This window comes from Heterodontus francisci, chromosome 24, assembly GCF_036365525.1.
Source record: "Heterodontus francisci isolate sHetFra1 chromosome 24, sHetFra1.hap1, whole genome shotgun sequence".
Taxonomy (NCBI): Eukaryota; Metazoa; Chordata; class Chondrichthyes; order Heterodontiformes; family Heterodontidae; genus Heterodontus; species Heterodontus francisci.
Genome location: NC_090394.1, coordinates 41,181,410 through 41,208,265, shown reverse-complemented (window position 1 = coordinate 41,208,265; position 26,856 = coordinate 41,181,410). Strand labels below are relative to the sequence as shown.

The 26,856-nt window shown below is 46.2% G+C and overlaps 1 protein-coding gene across 3 annotated transcripts; it reads right to left on the bottom strand.

The window, feature by feature from the left end:
* Positions 1-162: 162 nt before the first annotated feature.
* Positions 163-26,597, bottom strand: dctn5 (dynactin 5). Of its 3 annotated transcripts, none has more exons than XM_068056032.1 (7): positions 26,515-26,597; positions 13,838-13,906; positions 12,455-12,573; positions 9,096-9,207; positions 8,211-8,328; positions 3,383-3,515; positions 163-2,050 (listed from the first exon to the last, which is right to left on the bottom strand). In XM_068056032.1, exons 1-6 carry the CDS (start codon positions 26,563-26,565, stop codon positions 3,418-3,420), a joined length of 567 nt encoding a protein of 188 aa, XP_067912133.1. In that variant the 5' UTR covers positions 26,566-26,597; the 3' UTR covers positions 163-2,050; positions 3,383-3,417. The 3 variants fall into 3 exon arrangements, with proteins under 3 accessions (XP_067912133.1, XP_067912134.1, XP_067912135.1); XM_068056033.1 differs by having other exon boundaries at positions 8,211-8,313; XM_068056034.1 differs by having other exon boundaries at positions 13,892-13,906.
* Between the last annotated feature and the right edge of the window lie 259 nt (positions 26,598-26,856).

The window sequence follows — 26,856 nt, the reverse complement described above, 5'->3', positions numbered from 1 at the left end:
TTGCTGGTATGAGCACCCCTTTTCAATATCTGCTGTAGACTAGATACTGCAGTGTACATATTTCCCTTGCCTATCCCCTGTGCTTTATAAACTGCCCCGGTGGCTGAAAATTACCATTTTTCATTTATATTTCAAGAAGAGAATTTGCAATGCACAAAAAAAGAGGTAACCATGAACATTTATTACATTTGCACATTAAACTTTCTACTACTTAAATCTTCAACAGATGTGACTGACAGCAAGTCTGAATATTGTTCTGGTGTTCCCCAGTTCCCTTTGGAGTATCACAGGCAGAGTGCACCTCAGAGGGAACCAGTTTGGAAACACTGCTGGAAAGAAGTGGCATGGGAAAATAAGGTACAGAATCTGGTTGACCTTCTAAAGATAGAGGGAGGCAGAGTAGGCAGTGCATGCAGTTGGCAACAGCAGTAAATCTAAGCTATGCTGAGAGAATGTGCAACATGGCCAAGGCTGGGCATTGTGGAACTGCACAATACATACAGCATGAAGCAAAACCGATGTCAATTGAATTTGGGGCATTTCTGGTACTTTTGCATCACTGCAATGAGTCACCGAGTGTTACATTATACGCTCTCATCTCCCATTATTCACATGCTTAGTCCCAGATAGCAAATGAGTTATCAATGGGAAGTACTGGCAGGAAGCAAGAACCATCCTAAAAGGGGAGAGTTAAACAAGGGGGTGGGGTTGGGGGGGGAGAAAGAGATTGGATGGATGAATTCAAGGTCAATGTACAATGCAGTCCTACTGTTCAAAGTTTCGCACAACCCTTATTCCAAGCACTGAGATGATCTCTACCCTCAGTTATGGCTTAGCCTGATGCCTTCCACAGGGAAGATGAACCTATGGGACACTGACCAGTCCAATCGAGTGAAGCAGGTGTCCCTAGAGGTAGGAAAGCACTAGGTGTAAACCCCCATCTACCCAATTTCCCAACACCCTTCAGCCATAGGAAGACCAAGAGCAACTAAATTACCAAAGAGCTCCCAATACCCAAAACCAACATATACCCAAACTGCTTGCCTCAAGCCCCCAAAATCTGTACTCTAATCCTTCTAAGGATATTCAAGTCTGCATAACTATGCAAGACATTAACTGCACATATCTACGAGCTGGGTTCAAATTTGTTACATGGCATGCATCCTACAGTGTGTTCAGAAACTGTAATTTTCTTTCTCTGTCAATTTAAAAAAAAAACTAAAAATTCTGTCCTCGGTGCCCCCATGAAGCCAATTCTCTTTCAATCACACCACTTTATCAGGCAACATGCCTTGCTTGAGGAGTTGGTCTGGATACATTTAGGTAACTAAACATCACCATTGGTTTGATAGGAAGTTTGGACCCTCACTATCAGCCCCCTGCCTTACCCCCGCACTAGTACTCACTGACATCCAAGCAACATCCAAAGTGTTGAAACAATGTTGCACATCTTGCTGTTGACTGATGCCCTCCAAGAATCCTGCCCCCTAGAGAGCTGTATCCTGCATTGCATCAGCGACAATCCCAATTGGTCTTGGGTTAGTTAAGCAGATTAAACAGTCACGAACTGTGCAAATAGCAGGTGGCAGGCAGTCTGAAGGGCATTTTACACAAACATTAAGTCTAGCATAGGTGAAATCTTGAGAGAGAAAACATATAGTCTTTACACTCGGCCACAATTGCAGCTCTTTTACAATTTAGAAGTGGATTAAACCTAATTGAAGTGTGCAAGATGCCCAGTGATGTAACATTTCACCACAGAAACAATTTCTAGAATAAATATAGTACATTCCCAGGCTCTAGATTTTCTCTGGCAATGTTCAGAGCCAGTTTATGATTTAAAATTGAAGTGAAAATTACCCAGACATAGAGAATCACTGAGTGTGGAGAAGCAGCAAGTCTTCACCAGCCCAAGGCTGAACACAGCTATAATTTAGAACACCCGGGTTTCCCTACGTTAGAGACACTCCATCACTTGGGAGTGCCCAGGCTGAACCTAGGCCTTCCTTCTGTCCAGTCGTTCACTTCCAGTTCCCCAATTAACTGGATTCTGCAACAAGAAAAACAAAGTTAAATGTAGAATGATGGATGCCCAGGATGGGTGGGCTTGAGGCTGGGAGCTAATGGAGGAGTTCAGATAGTTTATACATAAGAGTAATAGACACATGGGGACAGAGCTAGGATTGTGCAATCACACAGGACCCTCGGTGGATCCGGTGAGATGAGACTTGCACACTATTGCTAGCTGATTCCTGATCATTTGGTCAACTATTTTTATATTACCCATTGCAAACAGGATTATATATGTGCAGATTTGACACCAGATCAATCCAGCTGGGTGTTTTAGTATCTTTGTCTAGTAAAACATTGCAGCCGCAAACTGAACCTTTACACAAGACAAACACTGCTCTGATTAAGCGCGAGAAGGAAAAAAAGTGAGTAAATGCTTGTTCCATCAAAATCAGGAAATGACTGTGTAGCGGGACGGGATGGAAATGCTGTGTGTGCTTGTGTGCAGGTAGGCATGAGAGCACTGGTCACTAGAGCAGAGACATGCATTTTATCAGAAACTTCCCACAGCTCTTTACAGTAAATTACTATGCACCAGGCAATGTTATGTTGCTAAATACTACAAAGTCATTCTGCACATAGCAAGATCCCAAACATGTAGTTGAAATTATAGTTAACGCGTTGGCAGCTTCTAGTTGAGGGAAGAATGTTAGTCAGGACACTGAGAACTCCTTATACTTTTACATATAGTGCCATGAGATCTGGGGGCTTTAATATCCACTGAACAGGAAGATGGGGCCTTGGTTTAATGTCTCACCTGGAAGACAGCGCCTCCGACAATGCAGCACTCACTCAGCACTGAAATGGAGTGCCAGCCCTGATGATGTGCTCAAGTCCTAGTGCAAATGGAACCCTTCTGAGCCACTGGGGACAGCGCTACTGACTAACTGAGCCAGACCAACACAGCATCTGCTCGCTAACTCCTGGCTGGTGCACCTCTTTAGAATCCAGTGGAGAGCTGGTTGTAGATTGTTTTGAGTTAATTAGCGGTGGCGAGAACAGATCAACATCCTCCAAAGGGAAAGATTTAAAAATTAACATTTCTGCAGGAGCCAGAAGAGACGCAGGCAAATGAAGAAAATAAAAAAGTAAAAGCTGCAGGATTCAGCCAGCACAAACAAAACTGAGGATCTGAAGGCAAAACCAGCCACACCTCCATTCTATCCTGGAGGCTAAGGGCCCAGATGGGGCTGGAATGAAACAAGAACAGCTTAAATACTGAACTCTGTTCTCGCACTCATTTATGCACCCCAGGTATTTGCAGGTTTCCACCAAGAGCTTTACTAACGCAGGTTCCCTCCCCTTGCCGTACCTGTACTCGTGGTGCTCTGGAGAAAAAGGGCCGACTCATATCTGAGACAGTGGCAGGAATTTCTGGTAGTAGCTTTTTGTGACGTCCATCATAAGCTCCTGCGTGCACTCTGGGAGCTCACCAGCGAATAGGCCTGTCAGGAAAACACAACAAACCCATTTAAAAGTCAAACCCTCTCTCCTCAGCCCACAATGGACTGCAATCCTCTTGTATACGAGAGGACTTGCAATTATATAGCGCCTTTTGCAATCTCAGGATATTCCAAAGCATCTTGCAGCCAACAAAGTACTTTTGAAATGTAGTCGCTGAGGTAATGCAGGAAATGTGGCGGCCAATTTGTGCACAGCAGTGTGCCACAAAACAGCAATTTGATAATGACCAGATAATCTGTTTTTGTGATGTTGATTGAGGGATAAATATTGGCCAGGACAAGGGGATAACTCCCCTGCTCTTCTTTGAATAAGGCTATGGGATATTATATGTCCACTTGATAGGACAGACAAGATCTTGGTTTAACATCTCATCCGGAACACAACACCTCTGTCAGTGCAGCACTCCCTCAATACTAAACTGGCAGTGTCAGCCTAGATTTGGTGCTCAAAGCCCTGGAGTGGGACTTGTGCCACGTGCCAGTGAGGCTAGAAATAGGAAGATAGTGCAGCTAAACACGTGGCTGAACAGCTGGTGTAGAAGGGAGGGTTTCAGATATCTGGACCATTGGGATTTCTTCAGGGACAGATGGGACCTGTACAAGAAGGACGGGTTGCATCTAAACTGGAGGGGCACAAATATCCTGGCTGCGAGGTTTGCTAGTGTCACTCGGGAGGGTTTAAACTAGTGTGGCAGGGGGGGTGGGAACCAGAGCAGTAGGTCAGCAAGTGAAATAAATGAGGGGGAACTAGTAAATAAGGCCAGTAAGACTAAGAGGAAGAGCAGGCAGGGAAATGTTGCGGAGCACAGCGGGACTGGTGGTCTGAAATGCATTTGTTTCAATGCGAGAAGTATAACAGGTAAGGCAGATGAACTTAGAGCTTGGATTAGTACTTGGAACTATGTTGCTATTACAGAGACTTGGTTGAGGGAAGAACAGGATTGGCAGCTAAATGTTCCAGGGTTTAGAAGCGTCAGGCAGGATAGAGGGGGATGTAAAAGGGATGGGGGAGTTGCATTACTGGTTAAGGAGAATATCACAGCTGTACTGCAGGAGGACACCTCAGAGGGGTTATGCAGAGAGGCAATATGGGTGGAGCTCAGGAATAGGAAAGGTGTAGTCACGATGTTGGGGGTTTACTACAGGCCTCCCAACAGCCAGCGGGGGATAGAGGAGCAGATATGTAGACAGATTTTGGAAAGATGTAAAGGTAACAGGGTTGTAGTGGTGGGTGATTTTAACTTCCTCTATATTGACTGGGACTCACTTAGTGCTAGGGGCTTCGATGGGGCAGAATTTGTAAGGAGCATCCAGGAGGGCTTCTTGAAACAATACATAGATAGTCCAACTAGGTATGGGGCTGTACTGGACCTGGTATTGGGAAATGAGCCCGGCCAGGTGGTCGAAGTTTCAGTAGGGGAGCATTTCGGGAACAGTAACCATAATTCCATAAGTTTTAAGGTACTCGTGGATAAGGATAAGAGTAGTCCTCGGGTGAAGGTGCTAAATTGGGGGAACGCTAATTATAACATTAGGCAGGAACTGAAGAATTTAGATTGGGGGTGGCTTTTTGAGGGTAGATCAACATCTGACATGTGGGAGTCTTTCAAACGTCAGTTGATTAGAATCCAGGACCAGCATGTTCCTGTGAGGAAGAAGGATAAGTTTGGCAAGTTTCGGGAAGCTTGGATAACACGGGATATTGTGAGCCTCGTCAAAAAGAAAAAGGAAGCATTCATAAGGGCTGGAAGGCTAGGAACAGACGAATCCCTTGAGGAATATAAAGACAGTAGGAAGGAACTTAAGCAAGGAGTCAGGAGGGCTAAAAGAGGTTATGAGAAGTCATTGCCAAACAGGATTAAGGAAAATCCCAAGGCTTTTTATACGTATATAAAGAGCAAGAGGGTAACCAGGGAAAGGGTTGGCCCACTCAAGGACAGAGAAGGGAATCTATGTGTGGAGCCAGAGGAAATGGGCGAGGTACTAAATGAGTACTTTGCATCAATATTCACCAAGGAGAAGGACTTGGTGGATGATGAGCCGAGGGAAGGGAGTGCAGATAGTCTCAGTCACCTCATTATCAAAAAGGAGGTGGTGTTGGGTGTCTTGCAAAGCATTAAGGTAGATAAGTCCCCAGGGCCTGATGGGATTTACCCCAGAATACTGAGGGAGGCAAGGGAACAAATTACTGGGGCCTTGACAGAAATCTTTGCATCCTCATTGGCTACAGGTGAGGTCCCAGAGGACTGGAGAATAGCCAATGTTGTTCCTTCGTTTAAGAAGGGTAGCAAGGATAATCCAGGAAATTATAGGCCGGTGAGCCTTACGTCAGTGGTAGGGAAATTATTAGAGAGGATTCTTCGGGACAGGATTTACTCCCATTTGGAAACAAATGGACTTATTAGCGAGAGGCAGCATGGTTTTGTGAAGGGGAGGTCGTGTCTCACTAATTTGATTGAGTTTTTTGAGGAAGTGACGATGATGATTGATGAAGGAAGGGCAGCGCATGTTATCTATATGGACTTTAGTAAAGCCTTTGACAAGGTCCCTCATGGCAGACTGGTACAAAAGGTGAAGTCACGGGATCAGAGGGGAGCTGGCAAGATGGATACAGAACTAGCTCGGTCATAGAAGACAGAGGGTAGCAGTGGAAGGGTGTTTTCTGAATGCAGGGATGTGACTAGTGGTGTTCCGCAGGGATCAGTGCTGGGACCTTTGCTGTTTGTAGTATATATAAATGATTTGGAGGAAAATGTAGCTGGTCTGATTAGTAAGTTTGCGGACGACACAAAGGTTGGAGGAGTTGCGGACAGTGATGAGGATTGTCAGAGGATACAGCAGGATATAGATCGGTTGGAGACTTGGGCGGAGAAATGGCAGATGGAGCTTAATCCGGACAAATGTGAGGTAATGCATTTTGGAAGGTCTAATGCAGGTGGGAAGTATACAGTAAATGGCAGAACCCTTAGGAGTATTGACAGGCAGAGAGATCTGGGCGTACAGATCCACAGGTCACTGAAAGTGGCAACGCAGGTGGATAAGGTAGTCAAGAAGGCATACGGCATGCTTGCCTTCGTCGGTCGGGGCATAGAGTATAAAAATTGGCAAGTCATGTTGCAGCTGTACTGAACCTTAGTTAGGCCACACTTAGAATATTGTGTGCAATTCTGGTCGCCACACTACCAGAAGGACGTGGAGGCTTTGGAGAGGGTACAGAGGAGGTTTACCAGGATGTTGCCTGGTCTGGAGGGCATTAGCTATGAGGAGAGGTTGGATAAACTCGGATTGTTTTCACTGGAACTACGGAGGTGGAAGGGTGACATGATAGAAGTTTACAAAGTTATGAGCGTCATGGACAGAGTGCATAGTCAGAAGCTTTTTCCCAGGGTGGAAGAGTCAGTTACTCGGGGACTTCGGTTTAAGGTGAGAGGGGCAAAGTTTAGAGGGGATGTGCGAGGCAAGTTCTTTACACAGAGGGTGGTGAGTGCCTGGAACTTGTTGCCGGGGGAGGTGGTGGAAGCAGGTACGATAGCAATGTTTAAGAGGCATCTTGACAAATAGGATGGGAATAGAGGGATACGGACCCCGGAAGTGCAGAAGAACAAAGAACAGTACAGTACAGGAACAAGCCATTCGGCCCTCCAAGCCTGCGCCAATCTTGATGCCTGCCTAAACTAACACATTCTGCACTTCCGGGGCCCATATCCCTCTATTCCCTTCCTATTCATATATTTGTCAAGATGTCTCTTAAACGTCGCTATCGTATCTGCTTCCACCACCTCCCCTAGCAGCAAGTTCCAGGCACTCACCACCCTCTGTGTAAAAAAACTTGCCTCGCACATCCCCTCTAAACTTTGCCCCTTGCACCTTAAACCTATGTCCCCTAGAAGGTTTTAGTTTAGGCAGGCATCAAGATCAGCGCAGGCTTGGAGGGCTGAATGGCCTGTTCCTGTGCTGTACTGTTCTTTGAACCCACAACCTTTTAACTCAGAGGAGAATGCTACTCACTGAGCCATAGCTGACACCTTGAAAAGAAGAGGACACTGCACAATCTGGGACAACAGAAATAATTTACACCCACGAGTGAGGAGGCAAATAATTCAAAACAAGTGAGGACCATCAAGGTGAACGATGTCAGTGCTGGAGAATGGAAGTTTCCACTTCTGATACCCAGTTTCAGCATCAAGCGCTCCCAGGTCAGGAGCAGCATGGCTAGATGCAGCATAAAGCACTCTCTCTCTCCCCTTCTCAATCAGATCGTTTGAGAAGCTGTGGGAGTGAGGATACCTGAAGCAGAATGACAGGGCCCTTTTACTATGGGCCCCAATATTAACAATTAATATCCCCACTTTGAAGTAAAGGAAATAAATTATAGACTGGTGAAAGATTCTAGAAACCATTAGGTTCAGCTCCATCAGGTACTGCACTGATGTGTCAGAAGTGCAGAAATGTCTGCAACTACAAGAACTTGCATTTACATACTGCAACGTTTTAAGGTGCATAACTATGCTTAGTTTCCTCTGTATCCACCTCCCCATGCAAAGCCACACTATTACAAAGCAGTGTAGGAGAAGGCAGTATTACTAAAACAATAGGCACAATCACCACTTTGGACCCAGGCAATCAGGCACAATCCCAGATATTGTGGGTGTGAAGCTGGTGTTTTGACGTATTCACCTGGGCAGCCAGAGAAGACGGTGAAAGGCGGGACCACAGTTTCCGGTGGAAGTACAGTATTGTCCAGGATTTTGCAGCAATCTTTCAGAACACATCTCCGACCCTGTGGAGAGATAAACTTTGTACTTTGCAAGGTTAATCTGCAGCGCCGCACACTTACAACAGGCAAATATAGTGTTATCCTTTTCATTTGGAGACAGAAAGCCTTATTAGTCATTTATTATTCTGATCAAAAGCAGCAACTAAGGATCTGTATGCTATTGAACACTTTGTCCCTGACATCATCACCCAGTACTTGCTCTATGTGTAAGTGCATGTGCATGCATGCATGTGTAAGTGTGTGGGTACGTTTAAAACACAGCGGTTTAGGCCAATAAACAGCAGCAGCAGGAGACAAATAATAAGCATGTGAGCCTCCATCTGTCTGAGGCTGAACAAACGCCCCTGTCGCGATTGGCCACAGGACCTGAGAATCATGCAACATCTGGCAAGTGAACAAAAGACATCTGTTCGGTGGGTTAAAGGTGAACTTGGTCTTTGGATTCAGCTGTTGTGAAGAAAAGCTGATTTCTAGACAGAGCAACATAAACAGATGACCAAAACATACAATTACCCCCATACTATGAAATCCTTCCTTGCAACTCTAACTCCTCCCTCATTCCCTACCATGTCTCTTTGTAACTATATGTATACCCCCCAAAAAATGTAACCTTCAGCATACAATCCCTTACACCCCTGAATAGGTTAAACCCTGAGAAGGTCTTGTAACCCTACTTTCCAAGTTTCTACTTCTCAAGAGGCTCCGATTGTAAACCACATAACAGGAGGGCGCAGCACAGATAGAGTGGATATAGTGTGAACATGAGTAGGAGGCATTGTACTTACAATAACACAGTTCTTCCCTATGTGAACATAGGATCCAATCTGTGCAGCATTTACCACACAGTCTTCCTCAATGAACACATGGTCACCAATGTGCAGCGGGAAGAAGGCAACCCTATATTATAAAAGAAAAGCTTGATTCAATTATTGACATCTTGATCAATAGGAAATTAACAAACAGATGATTTAGCCCAGACCCACTCCTGTACAGCAGCTCACCCAAGGTCACAAAGTAGCACTGGCACAGACCCTTGCAATAGTCTGCTGTCCACCTACCTCTAATAATAGCAAACTACTGCAAGCCAACAGGATCTCTACATCCTCGCATGCTGAAATCAAGGGTTATTACAATCTCTGACTACAAGTCATTCTTTTTCAGGAAATTAGAACTGTGGAACTCCTCATCATCGCCAGGAAAATGAACATGATTTTAGGGCAAGGAGAAGAGGGTGTAATAACCCAACATGACAAAACTGCCCTTTCACAAGTTAATTAGAAGGCAGACTGCTACAATACAGCTCCGCTCCTCCATCCTACTCTAAGAAGTCCTGCTATGCAGAACTTTTGAGTGGAATCGGGCACTTGTCCAGCTGGACAGTCCAATAAGCTGACTCTCACCTAACCTTCAGCAGAAGATTCCAGATTGAGTGGTGCATGTGCAGTTAGCTCACCACAGCCAGAGCAGGTCAGGGCTACAAATAAGTACCACACTCCTGCACTAACTGAGGAGAAAAGAATAATCTGCAAAGGTTCCACTTCTGACCATTAGCCAAAGACTGTTGTTGGAAAGTGTGCATAAAGTTGTGACAGAATCAGTAGTGAAGTGTCCCCCCCCAACCCCGCAGACAGTCTGCAACAAAGGGCAGGGAACTGGGGTCTGGGGGGGCGGTGAGAAAAAAAAGGGCCCCGCTCCACAGGGCAGCAAACAGGGGGGAGGGGGGCAGAGAACCTTGGGCTGCCTGTCCCACTTTATAATCACCTTCTTAAACCCTCTGCCTCTCCCTCCTTTAAAAATCTTCAAATCCAGACAGAGATTTTAAAGCTTTATGAGAAATAACTGAAAGGGGAAGCAGGTAGTTAACTACATTTCTTGAAAAAGTATTTTTTTTTTATTCATTCATGGGATGTGGGCATCACTGGCTAGGCCAGCATTTACTGCCCATCCCTAATTGCCCTCAAGAAGGTGGTGGTGAGCTGCCTTCTTGAACTACTGCAGTCCTTAGAGTGGGGGGGGGTAGGACACAGTGCTGTCAGGAAGGGAGTTGCAGGATTTTGACCCAGTGACAGTGAATGAACGTAAAGGCCTGCTACCCAACCCGAACCCGATGACGTGTCGGGTGCGGGTCAGGTCAGGTCGCTCCTCTAGGACCGGCTTTCGGGCTCGATTAGGACACACACAGGAAGTCTTGCATTTTGCTCTGCTGGAGTGGAGAGTGTAAAAGTTGAAAAACTTACCCGAGCTGGAGGGTACGTCATGGAGGGAAACTGAGTCTGCACAGTGAGCGTCTCAATGACGTCATCACGTCATGCTGCAGCTTCCTTAATGCAAAAGTGGTACAGTGAATGTGTGCACTATGGAATCAAGGTAAGTAACCATTCCGGTGGTCGGATCGGGTCGGGCGCAGGAAAAAGTGGAGGGGCTTGGGTCCGAGGTGTTCTGTCGGGTTTTTATTTCCTGACCTAAACAGGCCTTTAAAAGGAACGGTGATATAGTTCCAAGTCAGGATGGTGTGTGGCTTGGAGGGGAACTTGCAGGTGGTGGTGTTCCCTTGCATGTGGTGCCCCAGGTGGTAGAGGTCACAGGTTTGGAAGGTGCCGAAGGAGTCTTGGTGAGTTGCTGCAGTGCATCTTGTAGGTGGTACACACTGCTGCCACTGTGTACTGGTGGTGGAGGGAGTGAATGTTGAAGGTGGTGGGTGAGGTGCCAATCAAGCAGGCTGTTTTATCCTGAATGGTGTTGAGCTTCGAGTGTTGTTTTTTTTTTGTAGCTGCACTCATCCAGGCAGGTGCAGAGTATTCCATTACACTCCTGACTGGTGCCTTGTAGATGGAGGATAGGCATTGGGAGACAGGAGGTGAGTTACTCGCCGCAGAATTCCTAGCCTCTGATCTGCTCTTGTAGTCATAGTATTTGTGTGGCTGGTCCAGTTCAGTTTCCAGTCAATGGTAACACCCAGGATGTTGATAGTGGGGGGATTCACTGATGGTAATGCCATTGAACATCATGGGGAGATGGTTAGATGTTCTCTTGTTTGAGATGGTCATTGCCTAGCACTTGTGTGGCGTAAATGTTACTTGCCACTTATCACCCCAAGCCTGATTGTTGTTCAGGTCTTGCTGCATCTGGATACAGGCTGCTTCGGTATCTGAGGAGTCGCAAATGGTGCTGAACATTGTGCAGTCATCAGCAAACTTCTTCACTTCTGACTTTATGATGGAGCGAAGGTCATTAATGAAGCAGCTGAAGATGGTTGGGCCTAGGACACGCCCTTGAGGAACTCCTGCAGTGATGTCTTGGGACTGAGATGATTGACCTCCAACAACCACAACCATCTTCCTTTGTGCAAAGTATGACTCCAACCAGCGGAGAGTTTTCCCCGATTGCCATTGACTCCAGTTTTGTTAGGGCTCCTTGATGCCATACTCGGTCAAATGCTGCCTTGATGTCAAGGGCAGTCACTCTCACCTCACCTCTGGAGTGCAGCTTTTTATGGAAATGTTACGAGTGTTTCAAAAATTAACTTCATGCCAGCTCTAGGGAAGTTTTTTTTAAAATTGCCACCGATCTTTGCTGTCATCTTGTGGCAGAGCACATATTTTCAAGTGGTATCTGATACATAACCTTCATCACGCTCGTTAATATAATTGCAGGGGCTTGTCTCAAATGTAAACATTCCTAATGCCTGTTATTATACAAACTCAGATTATTCTAATACACAAATCATCCCATTTTTCTCATTGTGACTTCAGAGTGCCTAGTATCTGCCATATTCAATCCCTTCCCAGCCCTCCTTGGCAAGTGTGAAAATGAGATCTAAATGATATATAAACACAAGCATTACACCCTACAGCAGTTAATGTATGCAGATTACACAGAATAAGTGCTTGCTTCAGGCCTGTCAATGACCATTACAAGTAAAGCCACTGTTCAGCCCTGGTAGGAGGTGTCAATCTGGAATCTGTGCGAAGCAGATGGATCTCAGATAAAAAGACCACCTCGTGTAAAATCAGATTTGATAGAAACTTCTGTAAGACAAAGAAAGGAGGACAAAGTGAGTTCTCAATCTACATGTTCAATCTATGAATCCTTCCCAGTGCCATGTTATTGTAATCTCTGGGTCTGTACAATGCAATAGCCTCACCCTTTGCTGAATTTCTTGAAAGGTGGGCGTATGACACTTCGGCTCTTGATGACACAGTGCCGTCCAACCCTCACATTCGCCAGGTCTCCACGGATGATACAATCGTTCATGACAATGGTCTGATTTTAAAAATAACACTGTCACAACAGATTCTCTGTATGAAGTAGCCACACAGGATAAAGTGTTAACTTTTTGTCAAAGCTGCATTTTTGTCAATCCATTTACTGATGTCAAGTGATCATTAGATTTGAATGAAATATTCCCAGAACAAGAGACACCTAGACATTCGTACAAACTTCTCAGGGAGTAAGTGCACTGACCGGTGCGGTACTGAGCCACACAGACCAGAGGGTCCCAGATCTGTGCTGTTATGTGACCTCAACCATGGCAGCAATCAGGGTGCTAGAATTAACTTCAACACTCCTGGATCTGGAGGGGAAGAAATAATGCAACCAGAATCTCAGATAGCTTTCCAATCAATTCTGCTGGGAGGTACTATGGGGTATTGTAGCATTGTGGTTATATTATTTGACTAGCAATCCAGAGGCCTGACTAATGATGCAGAAACGTGAGTTCAAATGCCACCAGGCAACTGGGCAATGTAAATTCAGTTAAAGAAATCTAGAATAAAAAGCTAGTATCAGTAATGGTTACCATGAAACCACTGGATTGTTGTAAAAACTCATCTGGGTCTTTTAGGGAAGGAAATCTGCCATTCTTCCCCAGTCTGGCCTGTATGTGACTCCAGACTCACAGCAATATGGTTAACTCTTAACTGCCCTCTGAAATGGCCTAGGAAGCACTCAGTTATACTCAAGAAGATGGTTCACTGCCAATTAAAGACGGGAAATACTAGCCTTACAGGGGACAATGGCATTCTCTGCGTGACAAAAAAAGGCAGCATCTCTGAATTGACATCAAGCCATATAAGGAAATGTTAGGACAGGTGATCAAAAGCTTGGTAAAGTGTTAGGATTTAAGGAATATTTCAAAGCAGATGAGAGGCATCGAGGCAGAAATGCTCAGGGAGCGAATTCCAAAGCTTAGGACCGAAACAGCTGAAGGCATGGCTGCCAATGACGTGGCATTGAAAATTAGGGATGCACAAGGGGTCAGCTCTGGAAGAGCAAAAAGATCTTGGAGGGTGTAGGGCTGGAGGCGGTTACAGAGATTTTGGGCAGGGGTGGGGTGGCAGGCCATGAACGGAGTTGAACACAAGGATGAGAAATTTAAAACTGAGCCATTACCAGACCAGGAGCAGGTCAGCGAGAACAGGGTGCGCAGAACTTGGTTCTTGACAGGATACAGGAAGCGGAGTTTTGGATGTGGCTCAAATGTGCATTTGAATAGGTTTCTGAACATGCCAACATCTGTTCCACTTACCTTCCCATTGAGAACTATGTTCTGGCTCCCACATAGCACAGACTGTCTGCTCACCTTGTTACCAGAGGCCTGTAGACAGAAAACATCATCTCAGATTAGCTCACAGAAATAGAGTGAAGAAAGTGGAAAGAATTAAAAAGTAAAGTCATATAAAATAGCTTTACCTGTGTCATTGTGTTCTTATAGGAAATTTCACATCACATTGTATTGTACCCTAGGAACCTGGCGTGGATATGGGACACATACTGACCTTTCCCCGGGTTCAAACCCACCCCAGGCTAACTGGGTGAAACCATCTCCATCTGCAGCCGACATAGACCCTATGTGAACTGAGTCTGGGTGGTGCCAATCTAGTTTCTAGCAGATATGGGCCACAACATTAATTGGTAGGGCCCAACCAAATTCACAGCTGTGAAAAATGTGTCACGGATTATGAAATCTTGGGTCTGCTGTGAAATCAGCTATTTTGCAAACTTTGCTCACCTTGCTGATTGGTTGATGGGGAGGGCTTCTGGTGCAGTCTTGAGAGAAGCAGTCTCAAGTATTAGCAGACAAGTGAATGCCAGAATGAGCAAACCAAAAAGGGACACAATCATTACTGCAGCACATTGAGTGAAAGAATTTGGAAGCCAAATTCTGCATGCCGATGGTGGAATACTATTTTGTACAAGCTGCAATGTTTCGTTGGATCATACACTGCGGGCAACGGTTCCACAGCACTTAGAGTCCGAAAACTATCGCAGCAGAAAGAGAGCATCCGCTAGAAAACAAACATGCAAAAAAAAAAAGCAACGATTTCAACTCTTTTTAAGAAGTCGACAGAGAGCTCAGAAAATCAGCAGCTGGTTACAATGGAACTGGTGGATGCTTTTGCAAGCGCCAACATACCATTGGAAAAACATGATCACCCAAAGCTGTGGGTATTCATTCAACGTAATGTGCAAAATAGTAGTTGCTTGCCAAGTGCAAATGAACGATGACAGGACTACTTACTGAAGGTTTTTGCCACACATTTTGAGGACATGAAGTCTCAGTTTAACACAAGAGTCTTTTGCAATTATTTGTGATGAGTCCACTGATGAACAAGACAACTATGTGCTGCATGAGCTACCCTCCCTGGTGGTCCATTGGTTAGAATTTGGCATTTTCACCATCGTGGCCAGGGTTCGATTCCCGGTCAGGGAATGAAAATGTCTTTTATTTTGCCAGCACAAACACAATGGGCCTAGTGGCTTCTTTCTGTGCTGGAAACTTTCTATGATTCTATGTTTTGTTGGATTTTATTTCTGGTAAGGCTAAAGATGTACAGTGCTCGCAGACTATATCCACTTAGAAGCTATTAATTACACCAGTTTCCCAAACGTTATTCAAAGCCATTTCAAAATACAGTGCAGATTTCAACAAAGTGTCTGCTTTCGTTAGTGACAATGCAACTTGGATGACAAATTCTTTCAAATCTGTGCTCCAAGGTGTAATGCCTAATGCTGTCCATATTACATGTAATGCACATACAATTTCTCGTCAGTGAGCTGTGGAAAAGCGAGTTGGGTAAAACCCAACAAGCTGCTCAGCTACATTAAAAAGATCTTCAAACACTGCCCTAGCCACAATCCTCGATACAGGCAAAACATTGCAAATGCAGCTGAAATTGGGGAACAAAACATCACCCTTCCTCCAGAGCCAGTAATTACACATTGGAATTTCTAGTTTCAGGCAGTGCAGTATCCTGCAGCTCACCTGAAATACTACTCAGGTTTAATCTCAGAAGAGCTCACACTGACACCGAAAACACAGGCTTTAACAGACATTGTAACCCTTCTAAGTGATACTCAGCTTAGTGAGGAGGTTCAGTTTGTTGCCAAGAATGCTACATGACTGATGAATTTAATCACTTGGTCTGAGTTTCGACAATCTACAAAGCTTACAATAAAGGGTGTACTGTTCTGGGCTGAAGCACAGTCAAACGAACAACACTCTATTGACGCTGAATTAAATATCTATGTTCAACAGGCGTTTTCTTGCATGGCAAAGGAGCTCTAACAGTCTTGCTTCTATGGGGTAGAGTCAAGTGGTTAAGAAAAAGCGGCTCAAAAGGTTTCAACAACTTTCTGAAAATTCCTGAAAGCTGTGCATATCTTTGACCCTGCACAAATACACCTGTTGATTGTGGATTTAAACTCATTTGATGCAATTCCTGGCTTTGGCAAGAATTATAGACTGGAGATCCCTGCTTAAAAAAGCATTGTGAAAGCAGATTGTACTTTGCCTGTGCTGTAGAAATGCAAGCGAGTTCACGAGTGACTGCAGCAGTTAGATGCTGCTGTTAATCAGGTCCAGACCCGGCCCCAGTTGACTCCATCGCGGAACAGCTCCTCGGCCACAGCTTCCAAGCGCCCGCGGGTGGTGACCGGCTCGAAGCGCATCTGCAGCGCAATGTCGGCGAGTTCCTGCTGGTACTGGAGCTCGAAGCTGTCGCCCACCTACATGAGGACGCGGTGAGCTTTCTCGGCGGCGATGGTGGGAGCTGATGAAATGTTTTATTACCTGCACCCCCTTCCCCCCACCCCCTTCACCCCACCGCTCCCCCTCACACACCCTTCCCCTGCAGCCCCCTCGCACCCCCTTCCCCCGACCGGCATCCACCTAGCCCTGAGCAGGGGCCCTAACAACCCCACTGCCTTATGGCTGTCTCGGGAGAGACCAAGGCTAAGGAAGTAAGCCCTAAAAGAAAATCCAGAGCGGAACACCGAAGGTGGTTATGTGTCACCTTTGGCATGTTTCCGGCAGCCATACCGGTGCCAAATGTCATGCTCTGCACTCCTTTGGACCCCACCAGGCCGAGTGGGTGTTTTGACGCTTGGGCAACTCACAACCTCCATACATCCGCCCAGGCATGCGCCAAGGAGAGGTCACTCCATAGTCACCTCACAGCGACCAAATCAACACGGAAGGCAGCAGTTATGGGTTATAAGTCCAGCTCAACTGGGCGCCATGGGTTGCCTTTGTCGGTGGGAGAGGTCATCGCATCTCACTGGACAGCTACCGCCCGCCTCAAACCGGGCAGCCCCCGGTCAGTAAGGTTCTGTCCCGCCACAGTCCACCTGCTTCAATGGGTGCTTGGAGCTCAGGGTCATTACCGGAAAAGTGGACTGCAACACCGCACCAAACAGCATGACAAAAAAAAGGAAAGAAGGTACCAGCCCTTCGTTTTGCAAGTTGGAATGTCAGAACTATGTATCCTGGCCTGTCGGAAGACCTTACACAAATCAACGTTTCTCGGAAGACCGCCATCATTAATAACGAGCTCAGTAGACTCAATGTGGACATTGCAGCACTTCAGGAGACATGCCTCCCTGCGAGCGGATCTCTAAGAGAGCAAGACTACACCTTCTTCTGGTAGGGCAGGGATCCTGAAGAACCAAGACAGCATGGAGTGGGCTTCGCCATCAGAAACTCTTTGCTCAGCATGACAGAGCCACCTTCAAATGGCTTGGAACGCAGACTGTCCATCCGACTGCTCACCGCCTCTGGTCCAGTCCACCTACTCAGCATCTATGCTCCAACACTCTGCTCAGCACTGAAGCTAAAGACCAGTTCTACGAGCAACTCCATAATATTAGTAGCATCTCCAATACCGAGCATCTGTTCCTGCTGGGGGACTTTAATGCCAGGGTTGGGGCCGACCATGACTCATGGCCCTCCCGCCTTGGGCGCTATGGCATTGGAAGGATGAATGAGAATGGACAGAAACTGCTTGAGTTGTGTACCTATCATAACCTCTGCATCACCAACTCGTTCTTTCATACGAAACCCTGTCACCAGGTTTCTTGGAGGCACCCAAGATCACGTCGATGGCACCAGCTGGACCTCATCGTCAAAAGGCGAATCTCTTTAAACAGCGTTCAAATCACACGCAGCTTCCACAGTGCGGACTGCGACACCGACCATTCCCTGGTGTGCAGCAAGGTTAGATTCAAACCAAAGAAGCTGCATCACTCCAAGCAGAAGGGCCGCCCGCGCATCAACACTAGCAGAATTTCTTATCCACAGCTGTTACATAAGTTTCTAAATTCATTTGAAAAAGTCCTTCAAAACAGTCCTACAGGGGATGCAGAGACCAAGTGGGCCCACATCACAGACGCCATCTGTGACTCAGCTATGACCCCCTATGGCAAACGTGTGAAGCAGAATGCAGACTGGTTTCAATCTCACTTTGAAGAGCTGGATCCTGTCATAGCCGCTAAGTGCATTGCACTGTTGAACTACAAGAAAGCCCCCAGCGAGTTAACATCCATAGCACTTAAAGCAGCCAGAAGCGCTGCACAAAGAACAGCCAGGCGCTGCGCAAATGACTACTGGCAACACCTATGCAGTCATATTCAGCTGGCCTCCGATACTGGAAACATCAGAGGAATGTATGATGGCATTAAGAGAGCTTTTGGGCCAACCATCAAGAAGATCGCCCCTCCTCAAATCTAAATCAGGGGACACAATCACTGACCAACGCAAGCAAATGGACCGCTGGGTGCAGCACTACCTAGAACTGTACTCCAGGCAAAATGTTGTCACTGAGACCGCCCTCAATGCAGCCCAGTCTCTGCCAGTCATGGATGAGCTGGACATACAGCCAACAAAATCGGAACTCAGTGATGCCATTGATTCTCTAGCCAGCAGAAAAGCCCCTGGGAAGAACGGCATTACCCCTGAAATAATCAAGAGTGCCAAGCCTGCTACACTTTCAGCACTCTACGAACTGCTTTGCCTGTGCTGGGACGAGGGAGCAGTACCACAGGACACGTGCGATGCCAATATCATCACCCTCTATAAGAACAAGGGTGACCGCGGTGACTGCGACAACTACCGTGGAATCTCCCTGCTCAGCATAGTGGGGAAAGTCTTCGCTCGAGTCGCTTTAAATAGGGTCCAGAAGCTGACTGAGCGTGTCTACCCTGAGGCATAGTGTGGCTTTCGAGCAGAGAGATCCACCATTGACATGCTGTTCTCCCTTCGCCAGCTACAGGAGAAATGCCGCGAACAACAGATGCCCCTCTACGTTGCTTTCATTGATCTCACTAAAGCCTTTGACCTCGTCAGCAGACGTGGTCTCTTCAGACTACTAGAAGAGATCAAATGTCCACCAAAGCTACTAAGTATCATCACCTCATTCCATGACAATATGAAAGGCACAATTCCTATCCTTTCCTATCCTGAGTGGCGTGAAACAGGGCTGTGTTCTCGCACCTACACTGTTTGGGATCTTCTTCTCCCTGCTGCATTCACATGCGTTCAAATCTTAAGAAGGAATTTTCCTCCACACAAAATCAGATGGCAGGTTATTCAACCTTGCCTGTCTAAGAGTGAAGATGACAGTACGGAAAGTCCTCATCAGGGAACTCCTTTTTGCTGATGACGCTGCATTAACATCTCACACTGAAGAGTGGCTGCAGAGACTCATCGACAGGATTGCGGCTGCCTGCAACGAATTTGGCCTAACCATCAGCCTCAAGAAAATGAACATGGGACAGGACGTCAGAAATGCTCCATCCATCAATATCGGCAACCACGCTCTGGAAGTGGTTCAAGAGTTCACCTACCACCAGTAACCTGTCTCTCGATGCAGAAATCAACAATCGCATGGGAAAGGCTTCCACTGCTATGTCCAGACTGGCCAAGAGAGTGTGGGAAAATGGCACACTGACATGGAACACAAAAATCCGAGTGTATCAAGCCTGTGTCCTCAGTAACTTGCTCTACGGCAGCGAAGCCTGGACAACGTATGTCAGCCAAGAGCGACGTCTCAATTAATTCCATCGTCGCTGCCTCCGGAGAATCCTTGGCATCAGGTAGCAGGACCGTATCTCCAACACAGAAGTCCTCAAGGCAGCCAGCATCCCCAGCATATACACTCTACTGAGCCAGCGGAGCTTGAGATGGCTTGGTCATGTGAGCCGCATGGAAGATGGCAGGATCCCCAAGGACACATTGTACAGCGGGCTCGTCACTGGTATCAGACCCACCGGCCGTCCATGTCTCCACTTTAAAGACGTCTGCAAACGCGACATGAAGTTCTGTGACATTGATCACAAGTCATGGGAGTCAGTTGCCAGTGATCGCCAGAGCTGGCAGGCAGCCATAAAGGCAGGGCTAAAGTTTGGCGAGTCGAATAGACTTAGCAGTTGACAGGAAAAGAGACAGGAGTGCAAGGAGAGAGCCAACTGTGTAACAGCCCCGACAACCAATTTTATCCGCAGCACCTGTGGAAGAGTCTGTCACTTGAGAATTGGCCTTTATAGCTTACCCATTGTCTCTCAAGACAAGGAAGCCAAAGAAGTAGTAGTTTTGGAACTCTGTGGATTGCAGAATCCCCCACCTTGCAAGGCTAGCTTGGCGCTGTCTGACAATTCCAACAAACTCAACGTGGAGAGAGCTGTGTCTAAACACAGACAGGTGTTCACAGCGCAGAGACAGGGAATGAAGAGAGACAGTCGAAGGTTGCTCCATGTTCACATTCAACCACTGACTTCAGTGATTAAAGAAAGTGACCTGTTTATAGTCAGCTTTTTACAATAGTTTTTGAGTATACAATTAATGCCATTTGAAACCAGAAACTCACAGAATCACAGAATAACACAGTGCAGAAGAGGCCCTTCGAGTCTGCACCGATGCATTAAAGACACCTGACCTGTCTACCCAATCCCATTTGCCAGCACTTGGCCCATAGCCTTGAATGTTATGACGTGCCAAGTGCTCATCCAGGTACTTTTTAAAGGATGTGAGGCAACCCGCCTCTGCCACCCTCCCAGGCAGGGCATTCCAGACCGTCACCACCCTCTGGGTAAAAAAGTTCTTCCTCAAATCCCCCTTAAACCTCCCGCCCCTCAGCTTAAACTTGTGACCCCTTGTAACTGACCCTTCAACTAAGGGGAACAGCTGCTCCCTATCCACCCTGTCCATGCCCCTCATAATCTTGTACACCTCGATCAGGTCACCCCTCAGTCTTCTCTGCTCCAGCGAAAACAACCCAAGCCTATCCAACCTCTCTTCATAGCTTAAATGTTCCATCCCAGGCAACATCTTGGTGAATCGCCTCTGCACCCCTTCCAGTGCAATCACATCCTTCCTATAATGTGGCGACCAGAATTGCACACAGTACTCCAGCTGTGGCCTTACCAAAGTTCTGTGCAACTCCAACATGACCTCCCTGCTTTTGTAATCTATGCCTCGACTGATAAAGGCAAGTGTCCCATATGCCTTTTTCACCACCCTATTAACCTGCCCTTCTGCCTTCAGAGATTTATGGACAAACACGCCAAGGTCCCTTTGTTCCTCGGAACTTCCCAGTGTCAGGCCATTCATTGAACACTTCCATGTCACATTACTCCTTCCAAAGTGTATCACCTCACACTTTTCATCGTTAAATTCCATCTGCCGCTTTTCTGCCCATTTGACCATCCCGTCTATATCTTCCTGTAACCTAAGACACTCCACCTCACTGTTAACCACTCGGCCAATCTTTGTGTCATCCGCGAACTTACTGATCGTACCCCCCACATAGTCATCTATGTCGTTTATATAAATGACAAACAATAGGGGACCCAGCACAGATCCCTGTGGTACGCCACTGGACACTGACTTCCAGTCACTCAAACAGCCGTCTGTCATCACTCTCTGCCTCCTGCAGCTAAGCCAATTTTGAATCCACCTTATCAAGTTACCCTGTATCCCATGTGCATTTGCATTCTTGATAAGTCTCCCATGTGGGACCTTGTCAAAGGCTTTGCTGAAATCCATGTAAACTACATCAACTGCACTACCCTCATCTACACACCTGGTCACATGCTCAAAACATTCAATCAAATTTGTTAGGCATGACCTCCCTCTGACAAAGCTAAGCTGACTATTCCCAATCAAATTTTGCCTCTCCTTCAGAAGCCAGAGATACATTCTCTCCTTCAGAATTTTCTCCAATAGTTTCCCTACCACTGACGTGAGACTTACTGGTCTGTAATTCCCTGGCTTTTCTCTACAACCTTTCTTAAATAGTGGGACCACATTAGCTGTTCTCCAGTCCTCTGGCACCTCCCCCATGGCCAGAGAGGAATTAAAAATTAGGGTCAGAGCCCCTGCAATCTCCACCCTCACCTCCCACAGCATCCTGGAACACAAATCGTCCGGACCTGGAGATTTGTCCACTTTGAAGCCTTCCAAAACCTCCAATACCTTGTCACTCCCTATGACAAGTTGCTCAAGAACCTCACAGTCTCTCTCTCTAAGTTCCATATCTACATCCTCATTCTCTTGGGTGAAGACAGACGTGAAGTATTCGTTCAACAATGTCCTCTGACTCCACCCACAAATTTCCCCCTTGGTCCCTAATGGGTCCTACTCTTTCCCTGGTTATCCTCTTCCCATTGATATACTTATAGAATATCTTGGGATTTTCCTTACTTTTACCAGCCAGAGCTTTCTCATATCCCCTCTTTGCTCTCCTAATTGCTTTCTTAAGCTCCATCCTACACTTTCTGTACTCCACTAATGCTTCCATTGATTTGCTCTCCTTGTATTTGCTAAAATCCTCTCTTTTCATTCTCATCGTACCCTGAATGTTTCTGGTCATGCATGGTTCTCTGGGCTTGTTGCTACTACCTATTACCCTAGAGGGAACATGTTGGGCCTGTACCCTCCCCATTTCCTTTTTGAATGCCCCCCACTGTTCTTCGGTAGATTTCCCGACAAGTAACACTTTCCAGTCTACCTTGGCCAGATCCTGCCTTATTTTACTAAAATTCGCTCTCCCCCAATCCAACACCTTTTTTTGCAACTTGTCTATTTCTTTCTCCATAACAAGCTTAAATTGTACCATGTTGTGGTCGCTATCACCAAAATGTTCCCCCACCAGCACATCAACCACCTGTTCAGCTTCATTCTCCAGAATTAGGTCCAGCACTGCACCCTACCTTGTTGGAACCTCTACAGATTGAGCTATGGGAAACCCCTCGAACTGTATCGTTGATATTTTCATTTGCTGTAAATGTAAAACTGTAATTGGCATGACAATAGTGAAAGGGAAGGGTTGTGAAGAAACTCATGATAGTACAGAAGGAAACTGATCTCCCTTGCAATGTTTGTATTTTTTGGTGCTGTTTGAAACTGTTTGGCAATGTAATTTTTATAGATTTTTATGAATAAAGTATATTTTGGAAATAAAAAAAAACCTCTACAGATTGAGCTAAAAAGTTCTCCTGTATACATTTTAAGAACTCCACGCCATCTAAGCCCGTAACACGATGACTATCCAAATTAATGTTGGGAAAGTTGAAATCACCTAATATAATTACCCTATTATTTTTACACACCTCTGCAAATAGCACATATTTGCTCCTCAATTTCCCGCTGACTATCTGGGGGTCTAATATAAACACCTAGCAAAGTGGCGGTCCCTTTTTTATTCTTAAACTCTACCCATAAAGCTTCATTTGATGCCCCCTCCAAGATAACATCTCTCCTTACTGCAGTAACTGATTCCTTAACTAACATTGCAATGTCCCCTCCTCTTTTACCCCCTCCTGTCTCGCCTGAAGATTCTATATCCCGGGATATTGAGCTGCCAATCCTGCCCCTCCCTCAACCATGTCTCCGTGATGGCTACTATATCACAATTCCACACGTCAATCCTTACCCTTAAATCATCCATTTTACCTGCAATACTCCTGACATTAAAGTAAAGGCCTTCCGTCCAGGTCTTACTCCCTTGAAACTTACTTCCGTTGTATTCCCTGTGCCTTGTTTGCTTTCCAGTGTTTAGCTGTGTCCCTATTCTGCTAGGAGTCTGCATCCCCTCCCCCTGCCAAATTAGTTTAAACTCCTCCCAACAGCACTAGCAAACCCGCCAGGAAGGATGTTAGTCCCCCTCTGGTTCAGATGTAGACCGTCCCGCTTGTACAGGTCCCACCTTCCCCAGAAACGGTCCCAGTGGTCCAGGAATCTAAAACCCTCCCTCCTGCACCAACTCTTAAGCCACGCATTCATCTGTGCTATTCTCCTATTTCTATACTCGCTAGCACGTGGCACTGGGAGTAATCCAGAGATTACAACCCGAGCGGTCCTGCTTTTTAGTCTACTGACTAACTCCCTGAATTCTTGATGCAAGACCTCATCCCTCTTTCTACCTATGTCATTGGTACCATGACCTCTGCCTCATCACCCTCCCCATTCAGGATGCCCTGCAGCCATTCAGTGACATCCCAGACCCTGGCACCAGGGAAGCAACACACCATCCTGGAGTCACGTTATTTTTTTTTTATTATTTAGAGATACAGCACTGAAACAGGCACTTCGGCCCACCGAGTCTGTGCCGACCAAGAACCACCCATTTATACTGACCCTGCAGTAATCCCATATTCCCTACCACCTACCTACACTAGGGGCAATTTACAATGGCCAATTTACCTATCACCTGCAAGTCTTTGGCAGTGGGAGGAAACAGGAGCACCCGGCGAAAACCCACGCGGTCACAGGGAGAACTTGCAAACTCCGCACAGGCAGTACCTAGAATTGAACCCGGGTCCCTGGAGCTGTGAGGCTGCAGTGCTAACCACTGAGCCACTGTGCCGCCCATTTGATGGCCACAGTAGCGCCTATCTGTTCCACTGAATATAGAATCCCCTATTACTATTGCTCTTCCTCTCTTTCCCCCTTCCTGTACAGACAGGCTGCTTGCGGTGCCAGAAGCTTGGCTATGTCCGCACTCCATGGAGGAACCAGCCTCATCAGCCTCCAAAATGGAATACCAATTTGCAAGCGGGACCCCAGGGGACTCCTGAACTACCTGCCTGTTTCTTTTGGACTGCCTGGTGGTCACCCATTCCCTTCCTTCCTCAAGTCCCTTCAGCTGCGGTGTGACCACCTCTCTATACGTGCTATTCACAATGCTCTCAGACTCGCGGATGCTCCACAGTGTTTCCAGCTGCCGTTCCAGCTTTGAAACCCGAGCTTCCACGAGCTGCAGCTGGACACACTTCCTGCACACATGCTGGTCCCGGGGACTGGAAATGTTCCCGGATTCCGACATGCAGCAAGAGGAGCAAACCACGGCTTTAAGCTCTCCTGCCATGACTAAACCCTTTAAATTTAAAACCTTAGAAGATTATAATTTAAAAAAACCAACTAAGTCTTGCTAAAACATGACTTACAATTCAATCCCATTTGAAAAATACCCACCAGGACTTACTCACCAGTCAGCTGTGCTCTTTGGAAACTCTCAGCTCCCCTCACTAAGGACAGGGAGGAAATGAAAGGAGCTCCTCGCTCCCTCCTCACCGAACTTCCTCAGTCACCAAACTTCCACTTTAGCACTCTAATGCAACCCAATTCAGCACTCCAGTACAAACAAGGGCAGCACTTACTAACTCTAGCCCCTGAAAACTGGTTTAAGCCAATTCTCTAATTAACAAGGTACAGCTGCAAGCAGACCCTGAGTAAACCCTGTTTAAAGCTGGTCTAAAACTCACCTTCTCCAACCCAAACAGCAACTGTTAAGTTAATCTGCTAAATAAAAGACAGACTAGACTTAAGATAAAATTAACCCTTAATTACCCTCAGTCACCAAACTTCCACTTTAGCACTCTAATGCAACCCAAGTCAGCACTCCAGTGCAAACAAACAACTCCCTTGTCTTTTGTTGTCTCAATTAGATAATTTTCATGGTTTGTTGCAACACCGTGAAATTTACAATTTAAATACATGAAATCATGAAAATCACAATTCTTAAAATGCTGTGACTGTGAAATTTTACTGTTAATTTGGTAGGGTCCTACTAATTGACAAAATCATTCAGAAACACTAGTGCAATGGGAACAGAAGCTCTTCGGAGATTAAGTAAGGCACCTTCACCCTGCATCTGGATGACTGAGATTTGACCTGAAAGCATACTAGCCAGACGGAGAATGATGATCATTAGTCGGTGCAGCACATCACAGAATTGTTACAGTGCAGGTGGCCATTCAGCCCATCATTTCCGCAACAACTCTCCGAAAGAGCAATTCACTTTGTTCCATTCCCCCACCTTCTTCCCATAACCCTGCACGTTCTTCCTTTTCATATAACCGCATAATTCCCTTTTGAATGCTTCAATTAAACCTGCCTCCACACTCTCAGGCAGTGCATTCCAGACCTTAACGACTCTCCATGAAAAGGTTTTTCCTCACGTTACTTTTGCTACATATCACATTATCCTACCCAAACACACCCCACTCACTACAGGGCATCCAGTCAAGAAAGAATGTGCATTAATAGAGCATCTTTCATAACCTTAAGGCATCCCAAAGTACTTTACAGCCTTTGAAGTATTTTTGAACTGCGGTCACCATTGTAATGCAGGAAACCCAGCAGACAATTTGGTAAAACAGCAAGCTCCCATGTACAGCAATGCGGTAACGACCAGATAATGTTTCTGTGATATTGATTGAGGGATAAATATTAGTCAGGACACCAGAGATTACTCCCTTGCTCTTCTTCAAATAGTGCCCATGGGATCTTTTAAATCAAACCGAACACACTAACGGGACCTTGGGTTAATATCTCATTTAAAAGGCGGCCCCTCCACCAGTGCGGCACTCCCTCAGCTGCCGATTTCCCCATTACTCAAAGCAAGACAAAAACTTGTCCGGCACCCTCACCGTCTCGATATATTCTGCCTTGTTATACAGGATCTCGCACAACTCCATCATCCCTCGGTTGTCGGGGCGACCGCTCCCCTTCTCACCCGGAAACACAACGTACACTTCCGGGACAAATGGAAAGTCGGAATAAAAATAAAATGTCCACTGTATTTCTTTTCAGTTTCCTTTGTCAAAATTTTATTCTGCATAAGTATCAATTAAAAGTAATAGTTTAACTAACATACGTGCGAAGACTTTTAATGATTGTCACTTGAACTGACCAATAGCGTCGAGAGTTACTGCTGTCGTTCCTCCATTCAGCTGACAGAAGGGGCGGGGCGCGCGTTGAGCTTGCGCGCG